Source organism: Leptonychotes weddellii, chromosome 3 (genome assembly GCF_054177405.1).
Source record: "Leptonychotes weddellii isolate Sample4059 chromosome 3, ASM5417740v2, whole genome shotgun sequence".
NCBI lineage: Eukaryota > Metazoa > Chordata > Mammalia > Carnivora > Phocidae > Leptonychotes > Leptonychotes weddellii.
In genome coordinates, this window is record NC_138371.1 from 115080187 (window position 1) to 115105378 (window position 25192).

Consider the following 25192-nt stretch of genomic DNA (forward strand, 5'->3'; position numbering starts at 1 on the left):
ATTTAATTGATAACTAGGAATTTTACAGACCATAAGGAAGAATATAAGGAAAATATTTTAAAACTCATAAATACATCTTCTGACTTGCAAGGTTTTCTTATTCAGGGCAAATTAGCTAATGAGGAAATGATTGCAGAGGGAGATTTTGTATATTTATATGTTTAAATAAAACCTCAACTGGTCAACTTCTAGTGTATTTCTGGTGCTTAAAGATGATGCTGTCAAAGGATAGTGCAAAATCTTAATAAGTTTGATTGTCTTTGTTGACTGTCAATTATCATTTAGGACTCTGTTTCCCTTCCATAAAATTATAGTGGAACAATGTTTCATCAAAGCCTAAGATCGCAAGCTCCCCCATGTCTGTGATCAAAGACATCATCTTAAATAGGTCTGATCAGGCATCGCAGAAGAGGGCAGGCTGCTTCAGCTGGAAGAAAAAAAAACATGGAGCAAAGATGACAAAGTTAATCAGTCATTTCTTTGGCAATAAATAATAAGATATGCTGAGAACTGCAAATGAGAACATCCTTAAGTTCCTCAGAGATGTGTCTGCTTAACACCTGATTTATCTAAGCTTGTGAAGCCATCAAGATATGACCTTGATGAATAAAAATCAGCTCTGTAATGAATCTGGAATTAAATTAGTTTTGATGGTATATGCATGGCTACTGTAATGTGCTACTTGCAGAAATAAGGAAAGCGCTGAGAATAAAAAAGTCTAATGCGTCTATAAAAATTGTTGAGAAAAAAGCTAATTATCTGACTTCTATTTTAAGAGTTTATAATTATTATCATATTTGAGAAATATGACTTGATTTTTTTACTAAATAGCCTGTTGTTTGTCTTATGTAGAAACACTAACAAACATCTTACTGTTCATTGAATACTCCATTTTAATTGGTATATTATTAATTGACTCTCCATATCTGGAATGAACTAGGTGATCTGATTATGGTTAAAATAATTCACTTAAAAGTGAATGATGTAAACTCTGAAAAGAGAGGGAGAAAAAGAAATGCAGGGGACCATCTTTCACTCTTTTTGGTGCCACTGTCATATTTTAATATCATAGCATTGTCTTCATCATTTGTTCTTTTTCTTTTTTTAAGATTTTTTTCTTTCTTTATTGGTTTGAGAGAGAGAGCGAGTGAAAGCAGGAACAGGGGAGAGGGCTAGAGGGAGAGGGAGCAGACTCCCCACTGAGCAGAGACCCTGAGATCATGACCTGAGCCCAAGGCAGATGCTTAACTGACTGAGCCACCAGGCGCTCCTTCACCCTTTGGTTCTTATAGTCTCTTAAAATAATTAAAACAGATTATATAAATACTAAGTCATAAGGTATGCCTATCAAATGCATTTTACAGACTATATAGCATTTTTGTATCAACAAATGTTCTAACAACTCCCTGTTTTGTGTTGAAGATTCAGATGGTAGGCTTTAAACGGATTCAGAAAAATCAAATAACTTTATTAATTTAAGAGCATTCACTGAATATCTTCTACATGCCACGCATGTGCTAGATGCTGGCTTCAGAGTTTGAGACCGTTTCTACCTTCTAAGAGCACATAGTGTAGCGCGGTGGAGGTGCGCATGTGTTACCAGCATCTACTGAACAGAGACTGCTGCTAAAATACCCTGTCATGCACAGGACAGTTTCCGCAGAACAATGACAACAACAGAAATCCAGCCCTAAATGTCACTAGTCCCGAGGTCGGAAAATCCTGGTCTACTGGAAAGAAAGAGTTATCATAGACAGAGGTAGTAGTTCATAAAGGAGCACAGGTGAGAGTGGGAGAGTCTGGTGGGTTGGAGTAGACTTCTTAGAAGTAATTACTTAGAAACTGTCTTGAGAGATTAGGAATTTACCAGGTGAGCCAGGAATGGTGGTAGTAACAGAAATTACCAAGACATGAAGCCATAAAAGAGCCGAACTTATTCCTTTGAATGGCCTCAATATTTTGCATTTTGTGATAGACCACTTTGTAAAGATTTCAGAAAATACTTGACTTTGGACGTGTCATAATCTGAGATACAAACCATTTGAAAACAGGAAATGAGATTTTCTATTTATTCCATTTAGAGTATCCACATTAATTCAATTTATGTATTTAGTTGCTGGGTTTTTTCTCACTGATGTTTTTTATTTAATTGATAATTGATTAATTTCAAGGTATACATACAGTATTTTGGCCACATCATTTCATCATTTTCAGTAATAGCGTTGAAGAATGGGATTCCTATGAAATAGGTCTTACAAATATGGTATTTTCAAATTCTGAAATGTATTTTTTATGTCTGCACTTTATTTCCACTTAGAGCATCAAAGGCTGTTTAAGATAGAGAGCTGACAAAATTATACTACTGCTGAGTGGCATGGAGCTGTTCATAATCTTACTTATATTCTTTTAGACTCACTTTTCATAAAGTGTATACACAGTTGCATTTAGAAATAATTACAATGCACTATGATAAATATTTTTATTGAAGTGTATTAAAATGCTATCTGAGCTCACTGAAGGGGTTTGCCTAACTGAAGAAATAAATTTTAGCTGGACTTGAAAGGGTGAATGGAGATCTTCCCAAGCCAGTAGGTGAGATGGTGGCCATGTGGAGCAAGGGACCACACAACACAACGTAATGTGTCCAGGGAATGCAAGACGGTGGCGTGTGATGGAACACAGGACGGTGTAGGGAAATGGTACAAAATGAGGCTAAAAGGCCCATTGGGGGCCATATTGTACAAGGATTTGTCAATAGACAGAGCCATTAACGGATTTTTATCTGAGAAAATGACAGACCAGAGAAGTTAGGTGACATGCTAACTAGTAAGTGGTAGAGAGAACAAAAGCTCAATCTCAGTACCCTTCTCTTACTATATAGGGTGTTCCTGTCGGTACACTTGGAGTTTTCTTAACTGCAAGAGCATTATTGAGCTTTTCTCCACTTTGAAGTTTACCTGTTAAATTTTGGCTTACTCTTGTAGCCTATAGAGACATATAATCCATAAAGACATATCAGGACACACTGTGGTACAGTAGTATCCTTTACAGTGTGCACTTCCTGTGTCATTTACAAAAAATGTATTTTAAAATGTTCTGGGTGCTTTTAAAAGTGCTTTAAATAAGCTGTCTCAGCCCCACCTCTTAGCTATTCCATTTTTTTATAATTAAAGAGAAATTTTTGTTAATTACTTTTTTCTTCCATGTCTCTGAGCCAGTTGCTTATCTAACCAAAATATCTCCTACTCCCATTTCCCAGGGTTTTAAAGTAAATTTTCCACACCAAAGTGTGTAACAGGCTTTTCACAGAAAAACCAAGCATCATTCCCCAGGTTGATGCCACCCAGTGCCAGGGAAAGCGTGCCCACCCTCTCCTCTAAGTTGCCCAAATCATCTTTTCTTTAATTCCCAGGATTGCCAGAACTTTCTTCCAGGCTACTACTCATCTGCCATCTACTCCTCCTGACTCATGATACAAGATTTCTTTAATTCTTTTTTTCTTTCTTCCTTCCTTTCTTCCTTCCTTCTTTCCTTCCTGAAGAGAAACATGCTCATTGTAGAAAATCTAGAAAATGCCAGAAAAGCACAGAACGAGGATAAAAGCCACTACAGACAACCATGTAAAGTAGCTGTCTTTGCTGTTTGCGATGGACTTTATTTCATACTACTCTTTTTGTAAGCGCATTTTAACATAGGAGCCAAATGCTATGCTGTGTACTCAATCACAAAGATGAATAATGCATCATCTCTGCTCTGTATGATGTTTAGAGGGTTCCAAACTGCCCCAAGTTTTCTATATGTTTTAGCACTTTTTCCCACAAGTAAAGTGTGCCATGTGATTTTTAATATAATAAAATCCTAGTTCAAATATTTAAAAATTACCCTAACTTCATGGCCAATCAAAACGCTACCAAGTAATATCCAGTCTAAAACGCACAGGGATTCCACATTTATCATCATGTATATTCTTAAAATAATGGTTTATCAAATTTCCTTTAAAACGCACAGAGTGCAGTTTTCTACATTCACTCCATTAAGAAGCTTATTAAGTTAGCATTTTATAGTTATATAGTGCTGCACTTAAATTCAATAATATTTTCTTGCACCTTTTTAATTGCATTTTTTTCAGTTTAAAAATGCTGTTTGAGAATATCCCCTTTGTTGGCCTGCTCTAAGAAATATTGCCTACATATGAATATTTTGAATTAGGAATAAATGAAATTCCATTTTTGCTGTCAGAACCAAATTGTAAAAATGCATTGCATGTCTTGGAAAATCAGTATACTCTATTAGCACGCCTGTCAATATAAAAAGTGCATTCCATTTCCACCTCTTGCTCTAATAACCTTTTCTGTGTTACTCTGAGGCAGTTCACATAATCAGAGTATATTGTCAGCTTACTGGAGTTGGGGAAGCATGAAATGAAAATCACGTTAATATTGATCCAATTCTTTTACTTGCAAGTGTCCTTGATGTCCTTTTCCACTGAGCAATAACTGTTGATGTTAGGCAGCCATTTTCTTATTTTATTTCTTATAGTCCAGTAAATCGTTTACAAGCATAACTAATCTGAATAAGAATTTACTGCTCAGAATAATTTCTACGAACACTTTATCTTAATTAATGCCCATACTGCTAATTCTACACTTTACCACTGAATATTTTCCTCGAGCTTTTCAGAGAACAGCCTACCTGCAGATATAATGTTTGTCTAGTTTGAAACAAACAGAAGTCTATGCAAGTTCTTCATTGGTAAACACACAAAGGATGCTACACTCTAATTTTATATGATATAAGGATGTGCTAAAATGGACCATAAGTAACATCAACTATTGATTCAGGCAAGGATTACTATTTCTGAATCAAATTCATTATAAATTTGAAGCTGGTCTCTTGGGTTTTTAGTTTTTTGGTAGTTTAGATAATACCTCTTTTGGACTATTCAGTATATTCTCAGTCAACAAAAATGAAGTGGGAACCACAGTTAAATCTAATGCATTCAGACTAAAGTACCCACAGCTAAGAAAGGAGGGATTTGGTGTCTGAACCATCCGGATTTCTTATCTGTTTATTAAATCTGGTCAATAACCATTCAAATTTTTACTTAAAGTGTATTTGAAACAGCAAATAAAAACCATCTATTTCATTTGTGAAAATACCTGCTTTCATAAAATGATTTTGTGTTGATGAAGTGTCTCCTGACTCAGCATCGAGTGTAAAAGAGAAAAAAAGATACCTGAGACTTGGAGTCATTCTTTTTAGTAGTATTTTCATTCAGTGTCACTAATAGTTTTTTATCATTAGGATGTTTCCACTGCAAACTCTGGGGTTTTTTTGAATCTTGTTCTATATAAACCATGATTTTTTTTTCAGTCCTTAGTCTTTAGTAGGTCTTTCCTTTTATGTCAGCATTATTTATGTTTCTTAAGGAAAAAAATACTATGTGTATAAAGTCAAACACGAAATTTAATTTTGAATTTAAATTATTTACAAAGAAAAAGACTTACTTTTTAGTAAACTAGTAAAGTGTGTTGTATACATATGTATCTACTGCTTTCAGATCACGTTAAGGTCAGCATAAAATATTTTGAGTCATAGGTTTTTCAATATAGTAAAAAACGTTCTTTCATCTTATCTGAAATGTTCAAATTATAAAGTTCTCAGTAACAGATTGATTCGTACCTATTATTGCATGATAACATGTCACCATACCTAATGTAATTAGTTGAGAGGTACATTTATCTTAAAATCTTTTCTTTTTAGGAAAATTAAATAATATCACTTAAAGTCTGTAAAAGCACTGTTCTATAAAAGTATTTGTTGCTCTGATTTCATCTTTAATGAGGAAAAAGTAATCTTTATTTTAAAATATCCCAAGGAATTCATATGTCATTAATACTTCTAAAGGAAAGCATTTAGGTTTGAATATGAATTGCAGCATTTTTTTAATTATTGAAGTATAACTGACATTGAATTGCAGCATTTTATCTTATTTAAGTAGGGGTAGATTTTTTCAAAACATTTTACAGGCTAGAAATATCGTGAAGTGGTGTATATTGAAAAGAATTTCTCTTTCACGAAAGAATGTCCTTTTGTGAAACTGACTTCCAGATGTTTAGAAACATTAGAATTTTTCCTGATGTTACATTTAGATGAAATTGAAATAAAACTGAATTTCTGTTCTGCCCATTTTCTTCAAGTGATGGAAGAGAAGTATGTATTAAATGCATTATCTATGTATAATTCTCTAAAGCAAATTCTGATACCAACTTTGTTGAGAAAGCTGTTCTTTTCCTTCAGATATCTAAGATACTAAAAACTCTTATATTCTTAACATACCAATATACAAAATCAAAAACACATGTCAAATACATCGATGCTTGTGTAGTTTTATTTAATAATATCTTTAAATGAGCATTACGGTCATTGGGAGGAAACAGTTTTTTAATGTAAGCTGTTTACACTCCATTTAATTTCACAGTCACTTCATGGCCCCTGTCTACAAGCTATCCTTCCTGTCTTCAGGGAGCATACCATCAGGGGAGGAGATGAAGGCTCATATTTCATTGTGCTGACTATTATAAACAGAGTAATGACAGCATGGCAGAGGGAAAAAGATTAATCCCAACTGAAGGAAAGGAAACCATTACTTGTTGAATACCTGTTGTTTGTTAGGCATTGTACTGAGACCTTACATGCATGAGTTATCTTGAGTCTTTTAATCCTCACATCAGCCTGCTTTTTTCCTCCTTTATATAAATCTCAGAAGCATTATTATAAGCAGCAAAGCACTGGCTGTATTCTTGTTCAATTTTAAGTTATATACTTAGTAATCTCTTCTAATATCTTGCCAATTTATGTATTTTACCAAAATCTTAACAATCATTTTGAAAGCTGCTTCTATAAATAAGCTTCACACATTTCAAAGTATTTTAATATCCATTGTCTCATTTTAACATTTCAGTAACCCTGTGGGAGTTTGGTTGGTAAATACTTATTCCTCTTTCACAGGTTGAGAAACTGAAGTCAAGAGATAGGTCTAAATATCTTTTTAAAATATGTTAATAGATGTTTGGGGGAAAAATAAAGTTAGAATTGCAAAGCTCATATCCAGCATTTACGAGGAGACTCTAAAGGACATAAAGAGAGAAGTAACTTATGTAGAGTGCATATAAAATGATTACCATGTGAATTACGCTTATGTTTTCATGTGGTCCTTCAACATTTATTGATTGCCACTTTGATAGCTGACACATATCTAATAAGATAATACCCAAATAAAAGACTGCAGAAAAAAATAGCAAAAAATCATGATAATGTATTTTGACTTATTTGTAAGATACAAAGTTTATACAAAAAAGGGAGTAATCAACTACACTGAATCTTGAAGGACAAGGCAGGTAAAAGAATTCCATGTAAAAGAAATTACATATGTCAGATTTAAACACCTGAAAAAGTGTTGCATGTTTGGGAACAGAAGCGTTCAGCTCTTGGGGATTATAAGATGTGAAGGTACCAAATTGGTAAAATAGTGAGGTTAAAGAAGTAGGGGCCAGATCATGAGTCATAGACCATGTATTTAATTGTACAGATCAAATAATATTGAAAATATATTTTTACACAGTAGATTCACATTAGATAGACCCATATATACATACATAAATCATTTTTAATAGTTAACAAATTAAAGCCATATTTCTATACTTAGTGCAAAATAAATAACAATAGCATAAAACTGGTAAGAAGCTGAATTGGCATGTTTGGGTTTGTATCTTTTCTCTGTGTGCACTAGCCACACATATATAATTTACAGCTTTCCTATTGCTGTAAATTTCTTTTTATCTTTATTAGTATAGATGTTTTAGAGCTGTATAGAATATGTATAGAATAATTCCTTAAACAGATAAACTACCATGTAGCCTTTTTCTTTACATTAACTATTTATATTTGTCAATAAAAAAGGACAAATAAAATAATTTCTCCACCTTGCTTGTCCAAACTTTCCAGAGAGACATATTCTCTGAATATTTTTAAGATAAGTTAACGTCTCCAACTTGTCATTTCTGTATTTTAACTTATACTTATTTAAAAGATAATAATAATACAAATATAGTAGTAATATTAGAGTATAATACTACTACTAGAAATGTTTTAGTTCTCTTGTTACTTTGGTTTTAAAATATTATTTGTTTCATGGATCCAGTTTGTTAAAATAAATTTAATGAAAGAAGAACTTTATTTACTTTTGTCTAACACATTATTCTATATTAGATAATGTTTTCACATACAGAGCGACAAGCATATATATTTGCTAAGGAATCTAATGGGTATAGAATATTTTTCTGTAGTTGTTATTTGTCACACAATGTGGAAAATAATGTAAAAATAATTTTGGATTTGGATTAATCTATAATTTGGTGGCATTTTATTACTTCTGAACATTTCTAATTTATGGCATTTTGATGTTTTCTTAGCAAATAAATATATATGGCGTATACTATCCAACTTTAGACATAATTCACACTTTCAAATCAAAGTAGGGAGTTCTGGTGGTTTGTAGTATTTGCTTGTTAATTTCTTGATGAATGGCTAAAGAGGCCAAGAAGTGCACTCAGTCCAACATGTCTTGTGAAGATAGATGATCTCAAATAAATTCTCTTCCCAATCAGATTTTGATTTGTTGGGTGTTAAACCAATTCTTTCTAAGGACAGTGTTTATAAGCCTTGTAATGAGACAGCCCTTTGAGACCTTACCTCTTTTTGTTTGTAATTTTGATGAATGAAACTCTAATTCATAAAAGATATTGTGATTGAAAAGCACCTTTGGATCTTGTACACTTTAATTTAGATAAATGTTTCGTGTAGTACCATAAAATCAGGAAGTTTACTGAGCTAAAAACTGATAACACTTCAACAGGGATGGTGAGTTCAGTGTGTCGGTATGGATCAGTTTACTATATATCTTTTAAAGGCATAACTGTTTTTACTGTTTTAAAACCAGAGAGGATAAAATTGAAAGCTTAATATACGTTTCCGAGCTCACCTACTTTCATTACATTTACTTTATTTGTAGATTTTAATTTTAATAACACAAGAGTATTGTAAAGCTTTTTTCTTAATGACAACACAGATAAAACGTGGATGTCCACAAGGGAAAATTTGTTTTATCAGGCTGACTCATACTTAAAGAGTTTTATTGATTATTTCATATAAAGAATCAAGTTCCCTTTGTGTAAATACATAAATTCTCCAATTTGTCCCCAAACTGGAGACAAATCACCAAGACTCTCTGAGAAATCTTAGGATCTTCAGATTAAGAAGTATCCAGAGGTAACCTTTCATGTCTCAGTTTATTCATTTGTTCTGCGTATATGTGGGCTCGCTCTGTGCCAGGCAGTGTGCTAAGAACTGAGAATACAAAGACAGAAGCACATTGCCAGTGATCAAGGAGCTTTCAGGCTATTCCGAGACAACAAGCCAACAACCAATTACAGTATCTGTAGCTACAGTAACAGGATTTATAAGGTGTGGTGGAAGGGTCAGGGAAAGAGCACACAAACGTACCTTAAGAAATCAGAGAAGAGAACACAGAGTGGGTAGACTTGAATTCCATTCGGCGACTGTTTGTTACACGTCTGCTGGGTGCCCCACACTGAGGCTGCAGAAATGAGGCCAGAGCTCAGTGGAGAAGACAAACACATAACAGATAACACCTGTCCAGTGTGGTAGAGTTCTGCGTCAACAGTGAAAATACAGAGCAGTTGGCTAGGAAAGGCACCTAAAGGAGGTGAGTTTGGGAGATCAAATAGGAATGAGCCCCAAAAAGGAAGAAGGAAGGAACACACCATACAGTAGGAATAATATTAGCCCAGGTAAATAGGTCTGAGGACCTATTTTGGAAGCTATAATAGGTTCAGTATTGCTGATGGGGGAGTGAGAAAAGATAATGCAAAGCTGGTAATGGGAGGATAAAAGGCCTTGCCCAGCCATGCCAAGGAGTTTAGATTTGGACTCCCAGCATATAAGTCTTGCATTGAGTGTTGTTGATTGGAAGGAAACATTATGCAGCAGGAAAATATCCTCCACTTATTTTTGCTTTGTAATAATCACTCTGACAAAAATGTGTGGGATGGTGTGAATAATGGAGCTATTGAAGACCTCCAGACCAAAAGAGTGGTGGCCTGAGCCGGGGCCATGGCAGTCACCTTCCAGGATGACCCCTAGGTTTGTGGCTTAAGTAAGTGGGTTGATCAAAATTGGGGGAGGTGGAGAAGCAATAGATGATTCATTCAGTTAGGGACATGTGGACTTAGGAATATCCAGCTGCAGATGTGTAATAGCAATATGACTATAAAGACCTCAAGAGAGGCTTCTCAGTTATTAATGATTGGATTCACCTCTTTTGTTCTCAAATGATGCAAGCTCTGGGTTTCTCAAATTAAGTTACTACCCAAGAAGCAAACAAGTTATAAAGATAGCCACCCCCAGAAGGGTTCTGTTTTACTGGCTTTATATCATCAAGAAACCAAATAAAATTAAGATAAGGTTCTAGAGCATTCAGTAATCAGTCCTCAATCTTTTATTCCAGAAGTAAGAATCATCTGTGGGCCAGTGAAAGAAAGATATACATATAACCTATTTAATGCCCCTCACCTCCTACATAGCATTGAGTTGTAATAATACTGTTTGTTTCTGAAGTACTTATCAAAATATATATTTAACAATCTATTTATGCGGTTATGCTATATATATATATGTATATATATATGTATTTTTTAGCCATGCTTTCTAAATGCTATTATCCAGTAAGAGCTAGGATGACAGACCATAGCTCTGTGACAATAACATTCTACAGTGCTTTTGTGACATCACTGTGTTCATCATGTGGTTTTTACTCCTATATGTGCTACTTTTGAGCCAACTTATTAATGTTTTAGCAAACAGAATTGGCTCTGCGTCGCTGACAAAAAGAAGCGTGCAAGTTGCAATGAAAGAGGCGAACACTTTTGCAATGCAAGCGTTATGGCAGCTAGATGTACTTCCAAGAAAATAGTTGAGCAGATATCACAGACAGTAATGGACTGTTGGAAGTCCTATACTGGGCCTGGGAGAATGACCAAAAGTATTGTTAATTGTTAACTGGAGGGAATTTTGGCCAAATGCATGGCAAGATTGGGAGAATGATTGCATATGTACACAGACAGACCCCTTACCAGTCCCTAGAACTATGATACAACACCACCACACAGGAGTGATTTATTAGGCTCCCATTTTCAGGAATATATCCACCACACCTAATGAAATGTGTGGGTATTTTCCCAGGAAATGCTGCCTCCCTGAAACCTATATACTAATACTACAGCTAGAACGCACTAAATATTACATTTTCTTCCAGGCTGAATTCCAGCCTCAAGTGATATGAAATAAAGATATTTTTAGCTAAATATACAAATACATATAAATATATATATATGTGTATATGTATATATGTACATTATTTGCTGTTCAGATAATTTTAGAGTCATCATCACCTGCCAAAGCAGGTGGCTGAAGTGGCTATTCTTAAAATATTGAAATATAATATTGAAATACAAATATTGAATTATATCTGTTAAGGAGTCAAATCCATGAGGGATTCAACTGCATTGTAATTTCTAACCTTTACACTGATTGACATGCTAGTGCTGGGTCAGCTTTGGCTGTATTTCAGTTTTTCTGACTTGCTTTGTTTTTGTATGTTTGGCCTTCTGTACTATTTTACCTAACAAAATAAGGCTATCAGTTTCAAAAAACATTATTGCTTTCACTGACTGTTAAGGAAATCGCTGCTGTGCAACACATTTGGTGTCTCCATCATTCCTAACTTCCCAGTGACAACCACTGTGCCCTTCAGATGTGGACACGTTCTTGTTTTCTTCACACTTACCTCGTCTACTTTCGAAAAGAGATCTAATCAATTGATTTTCTAATTCACACAAAAGTATAATTGTGCAAAATTGTGTACTTTTATGTATCAGAAAACCAAGGTTGTGGTGAGGTGCAGATTTTTTATAGAAAGTGGTGATCTTAGAGCCCCAAGACGTGGATTTGTAGTCTTTTCTCTACCACCGGCCAACTCCTAGGTCCCTCAGTGAGGAATGAGATTTCTCAGCCTTTCTCCTCCTCTGTAAAAGAAGGGCAGGTGATTGATTACACCCCCCTGTCTTTCTCAGTTATTTTGAACACCAAACAAGATAAAGAAGGTAAAAATGTTCTGTAATTGTAAACTCATACATAAATGCAGCATATAATTATAAGAAAGTAATAGCTTATTTTTAATACTAAAAGCCAAACAATCATAATAACCTAAATTGTTGTATTTCCTTTGTGATTAGGCACTGAAGAAGATGTGGTAAAGTCCAAGAAAGCCTTCAGAAGTCAAGCAATAGTGAATCAAAATGCAGAGACAGAACTTATGCTGGAAGGAGATGATGATGCAGTCAGTCTCCTGCAGGAGAAAGAAATCGACAATCTTGCAGGTAAATGTTTAAATGTCTTTCTTCTATTTGTTGTAAGTAAGAAATATAAAGTTCCCAAATTTAAGATCTACCTCCTGGCGAATGAGTTGGTGCCAGTGGTTGGAACGATGCAGAATCATGTGAACATTCATAATTTACTTCATCTCACTTCTAGTATTGGAGAGAGGAAAGTACATATCAAACAAAAATGTATTTTACTAATAATAAATGAATGGCTGCATCTACTTTCTTTGTAATGAGGAGCAACTTTTTAATATAGGAGAAATAGCATATAGCAGAAGTTGTCCCGTCTAACTGCCTAGGTAATTGGAAGGGGAGACAGAATGATAGACTAATTGATTTACGAGTGACTCTAGCCTGCTAACAGCCATGAAGAATGGCCACGTCAGCCAGCAGACACTCGAATTTGCCATTTCTTCCCTGCTGCCACTCTTTGGAATGTCCCTGGTGTTTTTCTGTATACCCGCACTGCTGATCTCCACCATTAGCAGACAGTTCTTGTTTTCACCTTGTCCTGGTGCTGATCTAATGTCAGTTGAGAGCAGTATCTGCAATGACCATGTGGGATATGGATACATGGATATATGCATTGGGCCATAACCTTATATGCGTTTTAAACCATCTTTGAGAATCTGATGAAAACAGATTGCTTCATGAAGGTGCACGTCTAATTTTATACACAATTTTGGAGGGTTCACTGACCCCTGGAAACCAATCCATAGAACCATATCATAGATCTCAAGGTAAAAACTCCTGCTTTAGAGTCTCAAGAAGTGGCTGCGTCTTACCTCAATTCTGTATTTTCAGCCCATACAACGTTGGGGTGGCAGATAGCAATAGAGAAGTGGACTTGTACTCATCATTCGGTTTACAAAACAGCACTCCTGTTCCAGAAGTGTGCTGAAAATTATCTGGCATGCTTTATGAAAGCCTCCAAAGATGTTTCTACCAGTTAGAGATTTCTCTTTTTATCAAAGAGATGTTCTTGTTAATTGTAAACTAGAGATGGCAACTTATCCTCCCTCTTCTAGAAAATGTTTCATAAGGTTACTCGAATGCCAGCTCCTGGATATAACTATGTCACTCACATTTCTGTATCATGAAAATTATTTGTCCTATTTAAAACTAATCCTAAGTCTATGAACAAATGTTTGCCTTGAATTCCTAAGTAAATGTTGAAGTTTTGGTTTTGTTGTTTTTGTAGTGTGTTTTAATAGTTCAGAGATTTTCTCTGAGGCCATTTGGAAATTTAAGCAAATGAAGTCTGTGATTTGTTTTTGCCCACAGATTTGTTTTCTCTTTTCCTGGTCTTATTCTTGATCCTAAAGTACTAAAGAAAATTTATAAACATGATTTGTGACCCTTTCAGATAATATGTTGTCTTTCCTCATCCACATATGCTAATAAATATTATTATACAATTTAGTTTAGACTCTCTGGTCCTTAGTTCCCATTATAAAGGTAATTAATTAGTTGATACAAATTTGGCTGATATCCTGAAGTTTATTATAATAAGATCTGCCCCAAACTACCAGAGGCAAAATCCAATAAAGACTCATAACTTCTTTATATTTCTCTCCTTTGATGGTGGCTAGAGTAATTATTAGTATTAATTTATGCTTATAAGCAAAATTCCCAAACTAACATTAAGTTAAAATATCTAAAGAACAATGAAAGTATGCTTGCAGTAAATTATTTAAAAATCTAATTGTGTGGCTTTTGACCAATTCACTCTGTCAAGACTCCTCTAACTTCTGTCTTTTAAGCAGACTTTTCTTTGAGCAGATCCACTCCTATCCATTTCCACCTGGTTCTAATTCATGCTCTTTTTGCAGAATCTTTGTGTCTGATGAATTTTACAAACTGTCCTAAAATATTGATCCCCTATCTAGTCTATAATGTTCCTCTTTAAAAGAGAAGCCCGCAAATGTGACTCTGAGCTTTGAATTCAGTAGAAAAGGAGGGGATGGATGTTTTGTGAAAGGAGAAGTAAGGGTAACAGAAATAGTCTGCATAATACATAGGTATATATAGATTCATTCTGTAAATGCTGAGGCCTATTTATTAGCTAGACTGGTGTGATAGTCACAATGTCACATAAAAATCATTTTAGGTGATTAACATAACAATAAAAAGAAGTTAATTACAAACCACTGTTCTTAGATTTTAAAAAATCAGCTGTTAATAAAATTTCAGACCACATAAATATGTAACTGTTTTGTTGTCTTTGTCTCAGAAATTAAAAGTTGTTAAAGGATAATGGCTTTCTTATATGTAACTTATTGCTCTAAATAACCAAACAGTGCTAAGCTGCCTAGAGAAAAACTTCACGATCACAGGAGATGAGATCTAAGTCCACATTAAAATCCAGGAGATCCTAAAATCGGTGCACAAAATTAATATAATCCATATTTGGTGTCTGGAAGTATTATGTAAAATAACAAATGCCCATTTTCCACTTCTGAGATGAAAATTATGGGTTTATCTTTTCATGACTTAGTAATATGGCTTGCATATTAGTAATGTAAGAAATGTACCTTCAAAAATATACAAGTTTAAAAAAAGGTAAATAACAATAAAAAAGGAGGAAAAAATATATATACAAGTAATTAGAGTTCTTAGATTTAGATATTCTATGAATGAGGAACCATTTTTATAATATTAATGGTAAACCTAAATCTGCTGATTAGTATAATTCATTTTCCTGTTCTTACAAAGCCCTGTTTTGCTGACAAGCACACAGATGAGGAGACCATGCATTATAATTTGTCAATGTGCAATATTTCTTAATAGTCAAGTTAAATTCCAGGGGAAAAAAAAGATGCTAATTAGAAAAGAAAACTAAGGGAAAGTACTAATTTAGTTAATATTATATTTGGGATTTTAAAAGATAGGATCAGTTTCTGTTTATAAAAAGAAGAAAAGAGAAAGAAGAGTAGCTAGCATGTCTTCCTAAGAACCAGGCAGTGTCTAAAGAGCTTTATATGCAGTAACCTATTTAATATTCACAGTAACTCTATGAGCTCGATACTATTATTACCCTAATTGTACAAATGAGGCTATAGAGACCAAGAGAGATTAAGTAGCTTGTGTAAGGTTAAGAAGTAAATAAAATAATGTATTTCCTTAAAAATACGTAAGTTATGGTTTGAATTCAAATATACCAAATAGTATATGAAATATGCATGTGTATATACTTAAAGATTCTTCTAAAATGATGTAAAAATAAGATCCTCAGCTTATACCTCAATTTTTACACTGGTTTTATTATACTATATTTAGAAGTCTATGAATATGCACAATAATTAATTTTAGTTTTATATATCTGTTCTGTAAAATCATTCTGGTAAGTTAAAAAAAATCTGATAGAATGTTTTTAACACAATTTTATATAAATATTGACTCTTGTGTTTTTTCCCATTTGCTTTGGAGTTTTCTAGTTTTAACAAAGATAAAATGGTCCACCAAGTTCTGCAGACTTAAATGTCATACAATTTTCTGTTTCACTTTTAGTTCCCTTTCTTCCCAAGCTGTTCATCTCAAGAGGCAAGTTAAATGTGTGTGATTATTAATTACTCAATTTATTATGCACTGTAGCAAATGGCTAATACAATTATAATATAGAAGTATGCGAATGAATTAAGTAATTATTATATTAATAACACCTAGCTTAATTTATTTTAATTGCTTTTTTAGTTTGTAGTGATTCACCAAAGTGAATTAGCACCTAAGATACCATACGTAACTAAAAATTTCAATTTACTAATTATATTGTTACTTAAAACACTGAAATTAGTATAATGCAACTGTTTTTAATCTAAAATCCCAATGTATATTTTAATTTGAAACTCAGCTTGGCAAGTTATTTCTGCAAATAATTACTGAGTAACTAAAGTTTCAGATTAATGAAAATTTATGTGAAGTGACAAGTGAATGATTTAATTCAACTGATAGAACTGTGTCCCACTCATAAAATGTACCTCATTTTTTTTAGAGCGGTAGTTCTGTCACATATGCCAAGTGACAGTAGAAATATTTTCCATAACAGATTTGGAATTTGTCCAGATTTCTCTATTGTTACTTCCAAATATTCCTAATTTTGCCAAGTTAGGGAATTCTGAAATCATCATGGTGATGGTCCTTTATGGTTTATCAGTTCTGCAAATTATTAAAAACAAATTTTTTGTTTATATATGTAAGCTATTATTACCAATAATCCACCCATCCATTTAATGTCAAATAACTTGAAACATTTTCCATAGGTTTACACCAATATCCAAACTTCTTTCTTTACCTGAAATATCCTTCACACATCTCTCTTCTACACCTTCCTTTATCACCTATCAAAATCTCTACCCATTTTTTATAACTATATTAAACACTTGATGAAGTATTCACTGGCCAGTTTTGTCACCCCATAACTTTTTTGTGGCAACAATTTTATTGAGGCATAACTCACACACCATACAATTGTCCCTTTTAAAGAGCACAATTTAATGATTTTTAGTATATTCACAGAGTTATGCAACCATTATCACAATTTTAGAACATTTCATCACACCAAAAAAGAAACCTCTATACTCTTTAGCTATTCCACCCAATTTTCCCATGCCCCCTCCACAGCCCTAGAGGACCACTAATCTATTTTCTCTCTCCATAGATTTGACTATTCTGAACATCTCATATAAACATAATTGTATGATATGTAGTCTTTTGTGACTAACTTCTTTTACTTAGCATGATGTTTTCAAGACTCATCCATGTTATACCATGCATGTCCCTTTTTACGGTAAATAAATGGTGAATATCCATTGTATGGATATATCACATTTTGTTTGTCCATTCATTAATTGATGAACACTTGGTGTGTTTCCACCTTTTTGCCACTGTGATTAATGCTGCTGTGAACATTCATGTACAACATTTTATGTCAACGTATGTTTTCATTTCTCTTGAATATATACCTAGGCATGAAATTTCTGGGTCAAATAATAACTCTATTTTTATCTTTTTGAGGAACTGATAGACCATTTTCCAAAGTGGCTGCGTCATTTTACATTCCCATCAGCAGTTTGTGAGGGTCCAATTTCTCCACAGTCCTAATGCTGGTTATTATCTGTCTTTTTTATTATAGCCACTCTATAAAATTTTGATTATACCATTCTTAAGATACTTATACAAGATGCCTTTCTGTATGTTTTCTCTTTCCTTTTAGACTATAAATTCCTTAAGTATTGTGACCATATCCCATGTACCTTTACCATGAGGAAATCTTCTAATACAATTACTAGTCCTAAAAAGGTTCCCATTGAAAAAGTTAATGTAGGTTGAAATAAACTAGAGAGCTGAGATCATTATCTAGTTAGTTTATACCAAAACCAAAAAAACAAAACAAAAATTTTGAGCTATTAAAATTAAGTATTTAAGGGCTTGGATTATCAGAGCATCTGCTCATACTAATTGAATTATTCAAATTACTCAACTAGTCACTTGACTTTCCAGGTAAGAACTAAATTAATCTTTCTTCCATTCCAGCTTCTTCTAATTGTATCATTTTAACTAAATGTCTCTTAAGGTTCCCATTTTAAAAGTCTGGATACCGCTGTGACTCTTAACCAAAAAATATTTTCTCTATCACATGGAAAACATATTCCATAACCAAAGGATTACAATGTTATTTTGAATATTTAAAAAGAGTAACTAGTATAGAAAACTAGCAACATGGGAAAGAAGTGTAGTATAAAACTTGGATATTTTTATATGGCTTTTTCCAAGTGGTAGATTTATAATCCTTTTCACACACACATACACACTATATACCACACACAAAGTCGAAAATCCAAAACTCAGAAAAAGTGCATTATGTGAATTTAAGAATGAAAAAATAGAGAAATAAGGAAGACATCTACTAAGAGAAACAGGGTGTAATCAATAGGAGATTCTCCTAAGTGACTGTCAAAGCTTCCCTGCAGGACACACCTTTAATGCCCTAAAAAGTTCTCAGGTATACTTTCACTAATGTTAAGACGGCTGTACCTTTTCAGACTGTTTTTCTTGTTCATTGGTCAAATTTTTTGTCTGTTTTCTGTTATCTTTATTCTACTAATTCAAAGTGAAAGCAGGGGCACCTGGGTGGCTCAGTCGGTTAAGCATCTGCCTTCGGCTCAGGTCATGATCCCAGGGTCCTGGGATGGAGCCCTGCATCGAGCTCCCTGCTCAGCAGGGAGTCTACTTCTCCCTCTGCCTCCCTTCCTCCCCCCCTCCCACCCCCCCCCAAACTCATGCTCTGTTTCTGCATCTGTCTTTCTCAAATAAATAAATAAAATTGTTAAAAAAAACACACACAAAGTGAAAGCAGGTATCAAATAATTGGGGGGGGTGGAAACTTACTTAGAATTTGTTTTAAGGTTAACCATTCCTACCTCCCTAAATCTCTATTTACTGCATTCACACACTGATTTGCTTAGTCTTAACATCTATTAAATACTTAGGGTGCAGAACTCTGGGACTCAGAAACTGATAGAAAAAAGAATTATCAAGAGAATTAGGCCTGCTACCACTACCTCTCAGTAACTTCAGTAACCAGGAAGTTAGAACATAAAATATGTCTACCCTAATAAATGAAAGTCAACAATTAAGATGATCAGATGGATACTGTAGGCCTTCAAATGTTCTAACTTAGAATGTCCAGATACCAGAGGCAAAGTTGTTTATATATAAATTGAATGTTACCTAAAAACTGAGCAAAGAAAGGATAAAGCAAAATGTACAGCATCTAAGAAGGAAGAACTCAAGATTCAAGAAAAATATAATAAAAATACAGGAACAGCAAAATTCTAAAAGCTGAGAGTTTTTCAGAGAAATACATTTTTAAAAAAGAAAAACATTTGAACCTAAACACAGAAAAGTTTTATTATAGTTGTTTAATGGAATAAGAGAGTAAGTACTATAGAAGGAACAAGTTCAGTGTTACATAGAGACAGATAAACTCATACTCAGATCATATCTGCTGAAGCCTAACTACTCTGCAGTACAATTCAACTATGGTTAATGAACAATCTTTCCCTAATAAAACTAGTAATTTTTACAAGATTTTTCCATACTTATTTTATGTAGTTTTAGTTACAGAGTCTAACTAGAATTGAATCAATCTGAATTTTGTATTTGGAGGGAAAATGTCTTTTAAACATTCTGGATTCTCTAAAATGCATTTTGCTCGGTATTTTCCCCTTAATTTTTAAGCCCATGTGTATTTCAAGGGAAATTTAATCCATATGTCCCTGACTCACTCACACTTAACTCATCAAAATATTGTTTAGTAAAAACTATTTGATGTTGAAAAAGCCTTATGAGTCTTTATAAGTCTTTTTTCTCTCTCTTTGAATTAGGAAGTTGCTCTGCCAGTCATAAATAGTATACCCAAAGGGGTCACATTCAGCTTCAAACACAGTATTCACAGAGCTCTTGAAGACAACATTAACACATGCCCATTGCCTACAAAAACTAAAATATTTAAATTTCTAACAATTTTTTGATTCAGTTAAAGAGTTGTAAAAATAAACAAAAGCTTTATCTTGACTGTCTAGCCTTTTTACTCTCTCCTCATTATTTTTACAATGTCCCCAAGGCCATTGTAGAGCCTGCAGCATTTTGCTAGAATCCATATTTCGTTAGTTTCAAAAGTGTATGTCTCCTTCAACCATGTAGTCTGTAGGAACACTTTTAAGGTACTCTTCATCATAACACATCCCTGCTAACCAAACTATGTAGATTTAAAGTATGATAAAAAGAGAAATTCAACTATTATTTAGTAGACCATCAGCCATGATTCAGATCATATATAACATTCTTACATCTTTTCTTAAGAAGCCATCTTTGTTATGCTGCAAGTGTTTCACAAACCACAACAATGCCTATTCTTCCTAATACAGTGTTCTAGTTGAAACCCATTTTTATTTTTTACTTGCTTCTCTGTGCAGAGGATTTCCCATGAAGGAATTCTGCTAAGACTTATAGTTATACTTATTTTCAACCTGAAAAGCAGGAGTGATCAAGAACGGAGCTAACTTATCAGTACACCAGATCCCTCCTATATGCAGGGGACTAAACTCTCCTATGTTTCTTTTTTAAAAGTATGTGAATGAGCATATTAATCACCTACTGGAAATATACGGGTCACCTTATTTGTCACACTTGGAGGAAAAAAAATGTGAGATAATAAAACTTTTCTTACTGCCAAACTGTGGATGCCGGCAACTTGGAGAAGAGGAAGAGATGAGTATTCATCATTGCACACTACCACACCTGTGAGGTCTCTGGTACTCTCTCCGAAAGACTTTGGCACTAATTCAAACATTATATAAAAACTGATTTCACCACTACATTTAGAGCCCTACCATACAAAAGGACAAATAAGTCTTTCTGCATAGTGCAAATATTTTATTTATTTGATTATTTTATTCCCATGGCTTGATGCTAGAGTCAGAGTAATAGCCTGCAGAATGTCCTTAAGCAGTCAGCACTAAGGAGTATTTACATGGCAATCAACTTAGAAGTAGTTATCACAGTAGAATCTGCTCTATCAGCCCAATAAATATAAGTGTAGAACATTTTATCAGCAAAAAAGAAGGGAAATTCAGACTGAGTTGCTTATCTAAATATTGTTAAGTATCCTTTTCCAGATAGAATGTTTAAGCAGTTTAGTTAATCAGAATATGACTGATTACAGGATGCCTGGCTGGTTCACTTAGTAGAGCATGGGACTCTTGATCTCCAGGTTGTGAATTTGAGCCCCACATTGGGTGTAGAGATTACTTAAAAATAAAATTTAAAAAAAAAAATGACTGATTGCAATGTTTTATGCTTTTTTTTTTAAGATTTTATTTATTTATTTGACAGAGAGAGACACAGCGAAAGAGGGAACACAAGCAGGGGGAGTGGGAGAGGGAGAAGCAGGCTTCCCACCGAGCAGAGAGCCTAATGTGGGGCTCAATCCCAGGACCCTGGGATCATGACCTGAGCCGAAGGCAGATGCTTAATGACTGTGCCACCCAGGCGCCCCTGTTTTATGCTTTTTTAATCCAAAAGCTCTGTTGAATTTTTCCTTCATTTTAAATCACTAAAAAATAAATAAATAAATAAATCACTAAATAAAACTAAGTATAGTTGTAGTGTTATTCCAGTTCAATTTGCATATAAAACAGGAATGTTAAGAACCAGATATCATAGAAAACTTTCTAAAAAAAATCTTGCATCTCAGTTTGGGCTAGGAGGACGAGTCTCAAATCACCAAACAGTTTTCAGGAGGAAAGCAAAATGAGCTTGATAGGTAGTAAAGAGGTATGCGTGGATGGGCAAACAAAGCTGGGAGACATAATTTACATTTGTTGAAAGAAAACAATACTGCAGGTGATAACTTTGCAGCTCTGAATTAGTATTATAGTTCATTTTAAGATGTGGAAATTAAGGTTCGGACATTAAGGTCTTTACTCATGATCACATCACAAGCAGAGAGGAGCTGAGATTTGTTAAACCTATTTTTCTGTTTTTGTTAAAGCCCTTGTTCATTCCACTATATCAGTGTTTGCTTGGGTTTTAATTCCAAGTTGCAACCCATTAGTGGGTAAACAAATAAACTACGTGGATCATTACCAGCATTATTTGTAAATGAAATGAATAAATTTAAATATAAAATGTCAAAATTCATTGCACACAGTAAAAATAAGAGCTGGAAAGACCTGCCAGGTGTTTATTCTGTGAGGCCAGATCCTTACTTGGTTGAGGTTGGATGTGGTTATCCAAGCAAAACAAGTGTCCATATTGAATATTTACTATATGCATGATATTATGGTGGATGCTTGGAGTAAAAAGACACATATGATTAAAGTTCCTGCTTCCAAGAAGGTTATAGTCTAGAGGAAAAACAGACAATGAAAAACAATAGCAACCTAGGTATACAAAGGAAACCACGATAACACAAAACAGGACCATTGACCCACCATGTGTACTCTGGAAAGCCTTCCTAGAATAGGTATTTTCTATCTTGAGTCCAGAAACATAAGTAAAGGATTTAGAAAGATTTAAAGAGTTGTTGCAGACTGTGAAAAACATCATATACTAAAATACCACCTTCCCTGTGAAATAGTATCTCTAAATTATTCAGATAAAAGTATGAGGCAGGGAGTCTCTGAAGCTGAGACTAACAAGCTTGCTTGGGGGAGCTTTATGTGCCATGAGGAAACTGGATTTTTATCCTGAAGGCCATAATGAGACAATGAAGGATTTTAAGTATGGCAATGATAAGATCCAATCTTTATATATATATATATATATATATTTTTTTTTTTTTTTTTAAATCACTCAGGCCACTGTGTGCTCAGTGTTTTAGGATGCCCAAACTTGAGGTAAAAGGCTGTTGTCTGAACTAGAGGTGATGAGAGCCTGAACTAAATCTCAATTGGTGGTGGCAAAGAAAGCAAAGGGGACAGCCTCAAAACAACACTAACATGTCAGGGACTATGATAAGGGGCTGGTTGTGTGGAGTAAGAATGAGGAGAACCTGGCCTGGGAGAAGGAATGATATAGGAACTGTTAAATGTGTTTGAGAATGTGAAGACACAGGGTTTCAGGGGAGAGGAGAGTGAAGATGCTTGGTCCAGCTTGGTCAAATATAAAGGTTTGGAATTTGAGAGCCAAGCTGGACATGCAGTTTACAATTAAAACCACTGAAATCACCCAAGAAAAGTGAAAATATATAGGGAGAAGAGCAGCAGGCCAAAGTCAGAGCCCACCAAGGATACCAAGAAGGAAGTCAAGCAGTAAAAGAACAATAGCGACTAGTATGGTCTAGAAGTCAGGGAACTCTCGTTCAACATTTTTCAAACTGATATTCCTTGGAACACAGGTGTTTTGAAATATGTTAATGAGGGGGAAAAGTATAGCTAAATGTGTTTAGAAAATTCTGGGTTTAAATATAAAATGTTACACAGGTTGGTGTTTTTTTAATTGATGGATAGACTTTTCCAAGCTTTTAACATATTAATTCATTTATATGAATTATGTATAATTTGGCCTAAGTAAAGGATGAGAGTGACACCAAAAGGAGTGAATAAGAGTGAGGAACTAAGAGGAAGCAACTGATGTCTAGAAGCTTAACAAAGGAGGGAAGGGACAAAGATAAGACAGTAACTAGGGGAGGCAAGATAAGTAGGACGAAATCCCAGGTAGAGTGAGTAACTGGTTGGAACAGGATGGAAGATACATTTTCTGAAATTGGAGAAAAAGAGGTATTGACAGAGGTGGAGGCAGAAAAGTCTTTAGATAGAGGAGGGCATCAAGATCAATGACAGATTTTCCTTTTTCTCCAAACTACGAAACCTTCATTTCTTATGCAGTCAGGATGGACAAATGTTCCTATGTGAATTTTCTAGCAAGGAGCTGTATATTTAACCCTCTTCACCGCATGAACACTGCTGCTCCACACACTGTTAATACCTGAGCTTTAATCTTTGATTCCTTAAACATTCTGGAAACATCTCACATTCACAGCTATGGATGTGTTTTCTTTCCTTTTTTTTTTTTTTTTTTAAGATTTTATTTACATATTTGACAGAGAGAGAAGCACAAGCAGGGGGAGTGGCAGGCAGAGCAGTCAGAGGGAAAGGGAGGAGTAAGTTCCCTACTGAGCAGGGAGCCCCCGATGTGGGGCTCAGTGTGGGGCTCCACTGCAGGACCATGGGATCATGACTGAGCCGGAGGCAGATGCTTCACCGACTGAGCCACCCAGGCGCCCCAACATATGTGTTTTCAGCTGCATCTCACACTGTCCGCCCCACCCCCCGACTTTGTACGTCCTAATCACTGGCCAGTCTTACTTATTCCTGTTCATGTACTGCGTCTGTGTGCTTGTTCAAACTCTTCTGCCCTGCTTACAGCACTCTTCCCTCTCATATCCACATGTCCACATCCTCCCCATCTATTACATCTCACTTCAAATGCCACAGCCATCATCCTGTCCCAACTACACCTACCCACCAAAAATGCTGGATGAAAATCATCACAGTTCAGTGAATGTCTGTGGAATATTTTTCTGGCCCTCTCTTGTTGGGAGGCAGTACACATAACAGTTAAATACCCTGACTTTGAAGTCAGACATTCAGGTCTGAATCTTGTCTCTACCATTTACTAGTTGTATGACCTTCCCTAGATTACTTCACCACTTAGTCTCATTTTCTATCTGTAAAATGGACACAATAGCAGTACCTCTCTCATAGGTATGTTGTTATGAGGAAAAAGGGAGATCAATTCATGTAAAGTGCTTTAACAATCCTTAGCTACCTTTCCTCCCTTATGTCCTAATCATTCCTATGTATTTATCTTTACTATGTACTACAAGCTCTTGAGTAAAATTCATGTCTTATACTTTACTATATGCTCTCTTAGTACCAAAAACAGTGAGTAATTTTTGTTGATTACATAAATGAATGAATGAATGAATGCTGAGTTAAATATGTCTCTCTAAGCATTTAATTCACAAGGAGGGAACAACTTAGTAGGAACGATATGGCAGTTATAAAATTATGCCATTTAAAAAAATAATGGTATGCATGGGACCTAGCTAGATTGACCAATTACATTATAACTCTTGTCGGTTTTCAGCATCTTTTATTTATGTT

At 34.6% G+C, this 25192-nt stretch overlaps 1 protein-coding gene across 1 annotated transcript in view; it reads left to right on the top strand.

Annotated features, from left to right (window-relative positions):
• The window catches only part of NBEA (neurobeachin), a 609173-nt gene that overhangs the window by 382418 nt on the left and 201563 nt on the right, over positions 1 to 25192 (top strand). Inside the window, exon 34 of the mRNA XM_081815498.1 lies at positions 12375 to 12518. Coding sequence (XP_081671624.1) covers positions 12375 to 12518 — 144 coding nt within the window. The remainder of the gene's footprint in view (positions 1 to 12374; positions 12519 to 25192) is intronic.